This window comes from Bufo gargarizans, chromosome 8, assembly GCF_014858855.1.
Source record: "Bufo gargarizans isolate SCDJY-AF-19 chromosome 8, ASM1485885v1, whole genome shotgun sequence".
Taxonomy (NCBI): Eukaryota; Metazoa; Chordata; class Amphibia; order Anura; family Bufonidae; genus Bufo; species Bufo gargarizans.
Window position 1 is genome coordinate 92,308,805 of NC_058087.1, and position 12,592 is coordinate 92,321,396.

General features: G+C 42.4%; 1 protein-coding gene across 1 annotated transcript in view; it reads left to right on the top strand.

The window, feature by feature from the left end:
* The window catches only part of LOC122945407 (carboxypeptidase O-like), a 383,815-nt gene that overhangs the window by 196,863 nt on the left and 174,360 nt on the right, over positions 1-12,592 (top strand). Inside the window, exon 7 of the mRNA XM_044304477.1 lies at positions 7,279-7,383. Coding sequence (XP_044160412.1) covers positions 7,279-7,383 — 105 coding nt within the window. The remainder of the gene's footprint in view (positions 1-7,278; positions 7,384-12,592) is intronic.

Genomic DNA, 12,592 nt, shown 5'->3' on the forward strand with positions numbered 1-12,592 from the left:
CATAGCCATTTTGCAGAACAGTGTGTACCCACTCAGTGTGTTTACTAGATAATCAGACTCCAATACAGTGAAGAAATCCGAGAATCCTGAGTCTTTCACCACTCTACTGCAGAAAGGGCTATTTTCCCAGTCATTAAAAAGACATAATTGGGAGGCCATAAAGTAACCCCTAAAATAGGGGAGGTTGAGACCTCCCCGCTCATAGGGCATAGAAAAGTAGAGTGCCTTTAGTCTCACACGCTTCCTCCCCCATATTAAATCATTGAGCATCCGGTCTATCAATCTAAAGTAATTATCTGCAATCCATACAGGCGAGTTGCGCAGAATATAAAGAACCTGGGGCAGTACTACCATTTTTATTAATGAGCTTCTGTCCGCTCTAGAGAGCAGGATTTTTTGCCATACCTTAATTTTAGCCCTCACCTTCATCAACAGCGGAATCAGATTTAATTGTAGATATTCATGCGGTTTGGCAGAAACTGTTATCCCCAGGTATTTTATTGACTCAGAGATCGTCAACTGATTATCCCATTCGCCGCGCAACTCGTCTATAGGAAGGAGGACGGTCTTATCCCAATTGATCTCCAGACCGGATGGAGCAGAGAAGAGACCAATCAGCTCCATTATACGAGGGAGAGTAGTGTCTGTTTGATGCATAAAAACCAGGATGTCATCTGCATAGAGTGAAACACGATCATACTCCCCATTTATGCCGAAGCCGGCCACCTTTGAGTCCTGCCTTATACTAGTTGCTAAAGGTTCGATGTAAATATTAAATAGCAGGGGGGAGAGGGGACAGCCTTGACGGGTACCTCTTCCCAGGATGAAACTCTCTGTCACTGTCCCATTAATCCTGATCCTAGCAACTGGGGAATTGTATAACAGCTGAATCATTGCCATAAATTTTGGTCCAAAACGCATTTTCTTCATTACCTCCCAGAGAAAAGTCCACTCCACCCTGTCGAAGGCTTTGGTAGCGTCCAACGACAGGATGGAGCGGGCACCACCTCCCGGGGACTGAATATTCGTAAATAATCTATGCAAGTTATGCTGAGTACCCCTTTTTGGCATAAAGCCATTTTGATCTGGGTGGATAATGGTGGATATGACCCGCGACAGCCTTCTAGCCAGAGCTTTGGATAGTATCTTAGCATCCGTGTTTAATAAGGAGATTGGTCTATAAGAGCTCAATTCTGCCGGGTCCTTATCCTTTTTTAAGATTAAGACAATGAGAGCCTCCATCATGGAGTTTGGTAGTCCCCCTCCCTGTGTTGCTTGGGAAAAAACCTCGAGCAGCTGAGGAAGAATCACATCACTATACTTACGGTAAACCTCGTATGGCAGGCCATCCAAGCCTGGCGATGAGTTCCCCGAAATAGACCCAAGGGCCTCCTGCAGCTCTGAGAGAGACAATTCCTCTTCCAGATATTTTATTTGAGCTTCATTTAAGGTGCAGAGTGGAATTTTCTCCAAGAACCGCATCGCCAGTTCAGATGTCAAGCCAGAGGAGGGTTTATATATCTGAGCAAAGTAATACAGAAAAGTATTCCTGATTCCTCTGAATCTGTTATAATTTCCCCCTCTGTATTCCGGATCAAGGTAATAGATTGATTTTTCTTATCTTGTTGTGAGATTATTCTGGCTAGAAGCTTACCCGGTCGTCCAGACTCGGAAAAATAATTTAACCCCTTAAAAAATACCCTATGGTTTGCCTTCTCTGTTACACAACTCTCCAGGAGGCAGCTGGCCTTCTGCATCTCTTCCCTGTTGTGCTCAGTGGGTTGCCTGATGAATCGCTCAGTTGTAGATGCCACAGTCTTAGCCAATTCCTCCTCCTTCCTTTTAAATGTTCTCTTTAGTGCAGCAATCTCACTTATAAAGGTCCCCCTCAAGTATGCTTTCAAGGCATCCCATACCATATTGATGTTTGCAGAGGGTAGATTCACCTCCCAAAAGGAAGAAATCAGCAGTTTAATAACCTGATGATTTTCCATAATAGTGAGCCAATATGGATTCAGCTTAAATCCCAGCCCCCTAATATCCTTGTTCTCCCCAGTGCAAACCTCAATCAAAACGGGCGAATGGTCTGAAATTGTTCTTACTCCATATCGCATCTTGCGGATATTACTCAAGTTACACTCATTAGTAAGTGCTAAATCGATCCTAGACATTGCTCTACCGCCCCTGCTGACACAGGAATACACTCTCTTTCCTCCGCCAAGATGTTCCCATATATCCACCAGCCCTACTTCCAAACAAAACTGAGACAGCGGGGAGTTACAAGAATTCCTCCGCCTTTCTGTATCTGATGAAAATCTATCTCTGTTAGGGTCCATGACCGCATTAAAGTCTCCCATCAAGATCAACCGAGATTCTGGTCTCCTTTCAGAAAAGAGCATCAACTGGGTCAGTGGATACATTGAAAATGGCGGGGGTATATAAAAAAAAGCGAGGATATAGCTGCATCCAGACAGCTCGCCATGAAGGAAGATGAATCTACCCTGATCATCTATATGGGATTTTATAAGGGTGAAATCTATAGAATTATGGATAAGAACTGAAACCCCCCTGGCAGAACTGCTGAAAGTAGAATGATAAGATTGGGAATACCATCCCGTTGTCAGGCGAGACACGGTTTCTTTAGTTAGATGGGTTTCTACTATGCAGATGATTGCTGGGAGATATCTTTTTACTGCATCCATAATAGCCTGTCTTTTTACCTTTTCCCCCAGCCCTCTGACATTCCAGGATACCATTCTAATAGACATCAATTACAACCAAAAAAAAAAAAAAAAACTGAAAACAAAAAGAAACCCCTGCCTGCAAAGTGGGTAATCATCCCCCCCTTCCCTCCCCCCCCTTCTCCGTTGATTCGCCCGGTCTATTCAGCGAACCTCTAACCTCCGGCCGTTCTCCCCCATTCTAGCCCCACCCCCCTCCCAACCCTCCGGTAATGAAAGTACACAATGTCAGATGCCCTTTTGATCCATCCACTCTAGCACTTGTTGTGGTGTCTCAAAGAAAAGGGGAGCCCCATTGTGAATCACTCTCAGTTTCGCTGGGTACTGTAGAGAATATTTAATCTCCTTGGATGCCAGGCGTTTCTTTATCTCTGTGAAATTTCTTCTTTTTTCCTGAGTTTGCCGAGCAAAATCAGGAAAGAAGAGCAGCCTTGTGCCCTGATATTCAATGGGTGTCAATTCTCTTGCTCTTCTCAGTATCATATCTCTGTCAGAGGACAATAATAGTTTCATTATAATTGCACGCGGGGGCCTCCCTGGAATACGTTTCCCTCCTGGGATTCGATGAGCTCTTTCAATTTGAAATCCCGATGAGAAGTTATCGCTACCTAGGCTATGCAGAACTGCGTCTTTAAGTTGTTCCTCTAAGTGTCTACCTTCCACTCCTTCTGGGAAGCCAATTATTCGAACATTATTTCGCCTTGACCTATTTTCAAGGTCCTCTAACTTATTTTGAAGTGCTTGATTTTCTGAGGCGAGAAGCATAGTTTTAGATTTTAGCATGTCCGTGTCAGTTTGCAGAGAGGCAACTGTTTTTTCCATATGCAAAACTCGATCACGGATCTTTGCTAGGTCATCTCTTATTAAGGATATGTCGCTCTGCATTGACCCCAATTGAGCAGACATCCCTTGTACTAAGCTGCCGTTATTTTCCACGGCGCCAAGGATTTTGTCCAAGAGAGATGGATCGTATTCAGTGTTTGTGCAAGGAGGCCTTCCTCCCCCGTCTCCTGGTCTGCATCCTCTAATCCGTCCTCAGACTGATCAACTTTTTGGGGAATTTTAGCGAATTTTCTCAAATTAGCAGAGGGATTCGTTTTTACTGAGTTCTTTTCGAATGGGAGAGGTGATTTCAGAAATTTATCAATTCTGTTTTCTGGAGTTTTAGACCCCACCTTGATTACAGAGGAATCGACTGAACGTCGCTTTGGGGCCATTCTTTCATAAGAAGAAAATGTATTCTCTTTTTTTTTTTTTCTTTCTCTCCTTTTTTCCCTCTTTTTCTTCCCCCTTTATCCTTGTCCTCTTTTTCTCTCCTTTTTTTTTTTTTTTCCTTTTTCCTTATTCCTTTTCTTTATTGCCTCTCCCCCTTTTCTTTTGCCTTCTTATCCTCTTCGGCCTTTTCTCTATCTTCTCTTTCTCTTTTCTTATCCTTTTATTTATTTATTTATTTATTCTTTTTCTTCCCCCCCCTTTTTATCCTTTCACCCCTACCTCTTCCTTCCCTTATTCCCTTCCTCCCCCCCCTTATGCTCCCCCCCCCTCACCGGGGACGAGAAAAGGAAGGAGAGAGCGGGTAAGCAAAGAGAAAACACTTCCAATCAAAAAGAGGGGGACTATCTCCTCCGTGTGGCAATCTGAGGGAGAAAAAGAAAAAAAAAAAAAAAACCTGCACACCAGGGATGGAAAGGCTCAGAAAAACTTAGAAGAGTCAAAAGTAGGCTATATATATATATTTTTTTTTTTTTCTCACGTGTCCGGAGAGGAAGTCCTACTCGTAGGGCACTCCACAGCTGATATCCAAATATCGAGGGCAGACGAGAGGGATGGCAACAGTTCAAAGTAGAAGGCACCAACAAAGTGGGGACCGAGGTGAGAAACAGTCCGCAGCAAGCAAGCAGCAGGTGGAGAGACGACCCAGCAGCACACAATCCGGACGATCAATCAGCTGAAGCCCGCCTCCGGAGCAGAGCCAGACGGTCCGATGACAATGCAGAGCAGAGCAAGCAGCAGGGATAGGAGCGGAGGATCCCACCGCACATCGGCTGACAAGCGATGAAAAGCAACGCACCAGGCAGCCGGACCCAGAGGGCAGGAGGTAAAAGCCTACAGCGGAGAGAGGAGATAGCGCCGGGTCGCAGCACTATCCATCAGCTGTTCAGCATCAGCTGTTCGGATAGACGCGAGAGCCTGGGAGGGGGAGGCCGGTGGAGGGGGAGAACGAGACGCGACGTATTCACGTCATCACGCCGTCCTGATTGTCATAGGGGCGGTCTCTAGGAGTGTTTTTCAGTGTTAGAACATTATAACTTTTATTCCTCCCTCCTGAATGAGGTAGCACGGGTATCCATTGATTTTTAGATAGATAGACAGTTGGATAGATAAATGGATGGATAGATAGATAGATAACAGATAGATGGAAAGATAGTCTATAGATAGGTAGATAATTGATAGATAGATAGAACTGGCTTTAAAATCTGGTAACTTATTTTTATCTTTCTCATGGTGTATTTATCGCCAAATTTGCGGTGCTCATTGTTAAGTTCCTTTTCAGACTTTATTGTACTCTGCATCTTAATGGTCTCAATTATTTACACTTAGCCAATGATGGCTTGTTTAGTCACACTCAATGCATTATCTGTGGGTGGTAATGTGATGTGTGAACTTGTGTAGGAATTTTGAATTTATATGTAAAAATGGTGCATCTCTTTCCATTTGTGTTGTAACATTGCATCGTATTTCTGTACGTTGTTTATCTGCTCAATAAACTTTTTTAAATGCTGTGTTTTTGTTTGTGCTCAATTTGTATACTGACATTAAGGGGTATGGTGAACTGCTCTCTAGACATGTCCAGGCATGCATTATTAACATTTGGGAGGGGGCAAAGGGGGGTGGGGGACCTGTTGACGAGAGTGGTTTTGGTAACTGGGGGGCGGTGTCTAAAAGTGGCGTGGCACCTGTCACTTTTTGATGACTTATATGTATTCATCACTACTTCTGTGGTCAAAGAGGCAAGCAGATTTAACCCAGATACTTTTGATAATGCTTTCCATGAATTTTTATCAGGTCAGTTACAGTCTCCCAGCAGGAAGAGCATATTATCAGCATATGCTCTCTTGGGCATGGAAAAAAAAATGCCTTCATTTATCCAAATTAGACATGTCAGGGACTTAATTGCAATAGCAAAAAAAGCAAGGGGGGCAGAGGACATCCTTGCCTTGTCACCCTAAGCAATTCAAACGTCATTGAAGTTCTTCCATTTACACTTACTCTTCCATGTGCTCTTCTATATATTAATTTGGCCCAGTCAATAAAACTTTTTCCCAGTCTTATCTCTTACAGAAAGAGCCACATATAGTTTTACCCAACACAGTAGAGTAAAGTGAAACAAATGCCCTAATCATCTCCTTCTCCCTCACCTTCTAGATTGTATATTCCAGAATAACCAATGTACTTTACAGACTACTGATTTGCTGAATAAATTCCACCTGCTCTTCATTTATTACATTTTTAATATTCTTGGCCAATCTACCAGCAAGTACACTTGCCAGTATTTTATTATCTGAATTCATCAGGGATATTGACCGGTAGGAACCCGATTCAGATGGATCTTTACCTTCCTTCAACACTACAATTATTTTGGCTTCCTTCATAAATTCCAGCAGTAATCCTCTTTCAAATGATGTCTTGTAAATTTCTATCAAAATTGGGAGCAATTTTCTCCCCCATAACTGATACAACTCCCCGGGAAATCCATTTGCTCCTAACGCTTTTGTGCATGCAGAGATGCTACAACTTTAGCTAATTCCTCCACATTTAAGGGTTTATCCAGCACTTTTTGCTTGTACCTGTTAATTTAGGCATGAGGATTCTCTCGAAAAAAATATTTTAATTTCCTCCAAATTACTTTAGAATATAAAGAAGCATACAAGTAATATTTTCTAAGCTATTCCATTATTTTTGCTTTCTTTATGTTTATATCTTCCTCTATTGCTTTTATTACACCCACCCATTTTTTTTTACTCTTTTCCCACAAAACTATACATCAATCTGCTCAGCTTCTCCTGCTCTATAACAGGGTTCTTTCAGATTGCATTGCATTTTACGGTGACAGCTCCTCTTTAATTATCCTTGCCACCATCCCTATTGAAGCCTCTTCCCCTAATATTGATCTACTTTTATTAATTTATATCACTCTCTGGGTTCTTTCGTAATGTAGTTTATTTTATTTTTTTTACTTCCGGAACCTTTAGTCATGTGTAATAAAATTTGCAATATAGGATAAAGGTAGTGCTTGATAAAAGTAGTTCTCCTAGATCCTGCACCCACTGTGCAGGAAAAAGCAGCACTGCTCCCTTTAGCAGGTAGCTCGGAGTACTATAGTGAAAGTAAATACATTGTTTTCATTCAAATGCCATATCTTATCATATATATTACCATAAGCTCTAAATGTTACTATTATACAGTAAGTCAGTATTTTTATTTCATAAACAGTTGAAATATAAACTTTCCTTAGTTATATTTTATGATTTTCTAGATTGGGCTGCCATCTAATAGAAAAAAGAAAATCATATGGATGGACTGTGGAATTCATGCTCGTGAATGGATCTCAGTGGCGTTTTGTCAGTGGTTCATTAGAGAGGTATGACATTATTACTAAATTTTACCCTAATCCACCTATGTTATTAAAGGGGTTAACCTACAAAAATATGCTTAACCTATCCAACGTATTTGTCATAAATATAGTATTGCAGGGGATCCAATTACTGAGGCCCCAATGATCCCAAAATGGAGCATCCACAATGTCCCTCACTGAATGGTGTGATAGTAAGCGTGCCAGTCCACCAATCTAAACAAATTCCAACAGTCAGACCCCAATAATTTAAGATGTATTTATTTTACTTACTGGTATAGCAACAAAAATTATTTGCAGTGCTCTGCAGACATTATCATCACTCGCTGTCCCCAAGTGGAGATCACAATGTAAATATAAATCACTATGCCTTTGGAGTGTGGGAGAAAACTGTTAAGAATAAGGATACGGTGTGTTTCCAAAATGCATAAGTAGTAAGGGGAGACTGTTTTCGTCAAACTAAAAGTGACTGGTGGACTTTCCCCGCCCACAACCCCTCCCAATCCCTCCCAAATCACGCCTAAACACCACCCATTCAAAGCTTCTTAGTCTATTAGATCTGATATTGTGTCAGTAATTCAATAAAGTTTTAATATCTTTAAAAATAAAATTATATTAAGCTTGTATTAACCTGTTACTAAGCCATTCTAAATATTGACAATAACAAATTAGGAAATTTGCATTGTTAGGAAATTATGTTTAAAAGCGCATATGGGTAAGTTCGGATATGATGAAGGCATGTCCTAAGACATTATTTTAGAGCGGCAAATAATTTTGTCTTGTTAGGCGTACATGATTTAAGCAAAATATTTGATCACCACATGTGTATAAATATTAGCAATAGCTAATTGCGGCACCCGGGAAAGTTGGGTGCCACAATTAGCTATTGTTAATATTTATAAATGATACATATCTGTGTTAGATAGCTATGTTCAATATAACCTGTATCTAGCTTCTAACACGACAGCTGTTGATCAATTTACATAAACATGTACTAAATTTAGAAATCCACAATGTTTATACATTACGAGACATAGTCAGCCTAATGTATGAGCAGCTGTGACAATAGCAAACAGTTGTCAAAACATGTCTGGACACGTTCTAATATCATCAAAAATAAAATTATATTAAGGCTCTATCAAAATCTTTATCAGACTATTAAAAGCCTATTAATCTCTTCTATGAATCTTATAAAAACGTAATCTATCTATCTATCTATCTATCTATCTATCATATATCTATCTATCTATCTATCTAAAAAACAAAAGTAATCAGCAGCACTCTATATGGCGCCGGGTGCAAATCCACAAAATGCTCCTGGACAGGGAACCGTGCAGTAAAATTTTTTTTAAAAATGGCAGCACTCCGGTCTTGTGAAAATTCTGTGACGTTTATTCACACTTAAACGCAATCTATCTATCTGACATCCTAATATCTTTAAAAATAAAATAATATTAAGGTTTACTCCTAACTTTCTATCTTTCAGCCTTAGTCAATTGGCGGTATGTAAAAGAGCGTTAATCGCTGAACAAAAAAACAGAAATTTGCTACATTGCAAAATTATATTTAATAAAAATTGAAGGCGCATTTGATTTAAGCAAAATGTCTTCATTAGGGATGAGCGAACCCGAACTGTATAGTTCGGGTTCGTACCGAATTTTGGGGTGTCCGTGACACGGACCCGAACCCGGACATTTTCGTAAAAGTCCGGGTTCGGTGTTCGTCGCTTTCTTGGCGCTTTTTGAAAGACTGCAAAGCAGCCAATCAACAAGCGTCATACTACTTGCCCCAAGAGGCCGTCACAGCCATGCCTACTATTGGCATGGCTGTGATTGGCCAGAGCACCATGTGACCCAGCCTCTATTTAAGCTGGAGTCACATAGCGCCGCCCGTCACTCTGCTCTGATCAGCATAGGGAGAGGTTGCAGCTGCGACGTTAGGGCGAGATTAGGCAGTGATTAACTCCTCCAAAAGACTTCATTCAGAGATCGATCTGCAGCTGTGGATGATTGAACTGCTGCTATTGAATTGCTCACTGTTTTTAGGCTGCCCAAAGCGTTTTTCAGTCACTTTTTTCTGGGGTGATCGGCGGCCATTTTGTGTCTTGTGGTGTGCCAGCACAAGCTGCCACCAAGTGCATTTAACCCTCAATGGTGTGGTTGTTTTTTGGCTAAATCCTACATCAGGGTCAAGCTGTCACACCAAGTGCATTTAACCAGCAATAGTGTGGGTTTTTTTTGGCCATATACTACATCAGGGGCAAGCTGAGCCTGTCACCAAGTGCATTTAACCCTCAATGGTGTGGTTGTTTTTTGGCTAAATCCTACATCAGGGTCAAGCTGTCACACCAAGTGCATTTAACCAGCAATATTGTGGATATTTTTTGGCCATACTACATCAGGGGCAAGCTGAGCCTGTCACCAAGTACATTTAACCCTCAATGGTGTGGTGTTTTTTGGCTAAATCCTACATCAGGGTCAAGCTGTCACACCAAGTGCATTTAACCAGCAATAGTGTGGCTATTTTTTGGCCATATACTACATCAGGGGCAAGCTGAGCCTGTCACCAAGTGCATTTAACCCTCAATGGTGTGGTTGTTTTTTGGCTAAATCCTACATCAGGGTCAAGCTGTCACACCAAGTGCATTTAACCATCAATAGTCTGGTTATTTTTTGGCCATATACTACATCAGGGGCAAGCTGTCACCAAGTGCATTTAACCCTCAATAGTGTGGTTGGTCAAGCTGTCACACCAAGTGCATTTAACCATCAATAGTGTGGTTATTTTTTGGCCATATCCCAGTCTAATTCTGTCAGTAAACGTATACCTGTCACCCAGCGCCTAAATACTAGGCCTCAAATTTATATCCAGCTAAATCTGTTGTTACTGCTGTACTGCTGTGGCTGGTCAAGTTATTTAGTGTCCGTCAAAGCACATTTTTTGTTCTGGGTTGAAATACAATTCCCAATTTAGCAATTTCCTAATTTAGTGGTTTCTGCTGTATCAGAGCTATTTTAAATCTATTCCTAAAAGGGTATATAAGATTTCAGGTGCACATAGGGTCATTCTGAATAACTTCACACACACGCTACTGTGCATTTCCAAGTCTAATTCTGTCAGTAAACCTATACCTGTCACCCAGCACCTAAATACTAGGCCTCAAATTTATATCCAGCTAAATCTGTCGTTACTGCTGTACTGCTGTGGCTGGTCAAGTTATTTAGTGTCCGTCAAAGCACATTTTTTGTTCTGGGTTGAAATACAATTCCCAATTTAGCAATTTCCTAATTTAGTGGTTTCTGCTGTATCAGAGCTATTTTAAATCTATCCCTAAAAGGGTATATAAGATTCAAGGTGCACATAGGGTCATTCTGAATAACTTCACACACACACGCTACTGTGCATTTCCAAGTCTAATTCTGTCAGTAAACCTATACCTGTCACCCAGCGCCTAAATACTAGGCCTCAAATTTATATCCAGCTAAATCTGTCGTTACTGCTGTACTGCTGTGGCTGGTCGAGTTATTTAGTGTCCGTCAAAGCACATTTTTTGTTCTGGGTTGAAATACAATTCCCAATTTAGCAATTTCCTAATTTAGTGGTTTCTGCTGTATCAGAGCTATTTTAAATCTATCCCTAAAAAGGGTATATAAGATTCAAGGTGCACATAGGGTCATTCTGAATAACTTCACACACACACGCTACTGTGCATTTCCAAGTCTAATTCTGTCAGTAAACGTATACCTGTCACCCAGCGCCCAAATAATAGGCCTCAAATTTATATCCAGCTAAATCTGTGGTTACTGCTGAGCCTGTATTAGTGTAATACGGTACCTAAATAGATAGCCATATAGTGTTAGGTGTCTGTAAAAAAAGGCCTGAGTTTGAATACAATACATTGGGCCAAATAATATTTTTCTTATTGTGGTGAACGGTAACAATGAGGAAAACATCTAGTAAGGGACACGGACGCGGACATGGTCGTGGTGGTGTTAGTGGACCCTCTGGTGCTGGGAGAGGACGTGGCCGTTCTGCCACAGCCACACGTCCTAGTTTACCAACTACCTCAGGTCCCAGTAGCCGCCATAATTTACAGCGATATTTGGTGGGGCCCAATGCCGTTCTAAGGATGGTAAGGCCTGAGCAGGTACAGGCATTAGTCAATTGGGTGGCCGACAGTGGATCCAGCACGTTCACATTATCTCCTACCCAGTCTTCTGCAGAAAGAGCACAGATGGCGCCTGAAAACCAAGCCCATTAGTCTGTCACATCACCCCCATGCATACCAGGGAAACTGTCTGAGCCGCAAGTTATGCAGCAGTCTCTTATGCTGTTTGAAGACTCCGCTGGCAGGGTTTCCCAAGGGCATCCACCTAGCCCTTCCCCAGCGGTGGAAGACATAGAATGCACTGACGCACAACCACTTATGTTTCCTGATGATGAGGACATGGGAATACCACCTCAGCATGTCTCTGATGATGACGAAACACAGGTGCCAACTGCTGCGTCTTTCTGCAATGTGCAGACTGAACAGGAGGTCAGGGATCAAGACTGGGTGGAAGACGATGCAGGGGACGATGAGGTCCTAGACCCCACATGGAATGAAGGTCGTGCCACTGACTTTCACAGTTCGGAGGAAAAGGCAGTGGTGAGATCGAGCCAACAGCGTAGCAAAAGAGGGAGCAGTGGGCAAAAGCAGAACACCCGCCGCCAAGAGACTCCGCCTGCTACTAACCGCCGCCATCTGGGACCGAGCACCCCAAAAGCAGCTTCAAGGAGTTCCCTGGCATGGCACTTCTTCAAACAATGTGCTGACGACAAGACCCGAGTGGTTTGCACGCTGTGCCATCAGAGCCTGAAGCGAGGCATTAACGTTCTGAACCTTAGCACAACCTGCATGACCAGGCACCTGCATGCAAAGCATGAACTGCAGTGGAGTAAACACCTTAAAAACAAGGAAGTCACTCAGGCTCCCCCTGCTACCTCTTCTGCTGCTGCCGCCTCGGCCTCTTCTGCTGCTGCCGCCTCGGCCTCTTCCTCCGCCTCTGGAGGAACGTTGGCTCCTGCCGCCCAGCAAACAGGGGATGTACCACCAACACCACCACCTCCGTCACCAAGCATCTCAACCATGTCACACGGTAGCGTTCAGCTCTCCATCTCACAAACATTTGAGAGAAAGCGTAAATTCCCACCTAAGCCACCCTCGATCCCTGGCCCT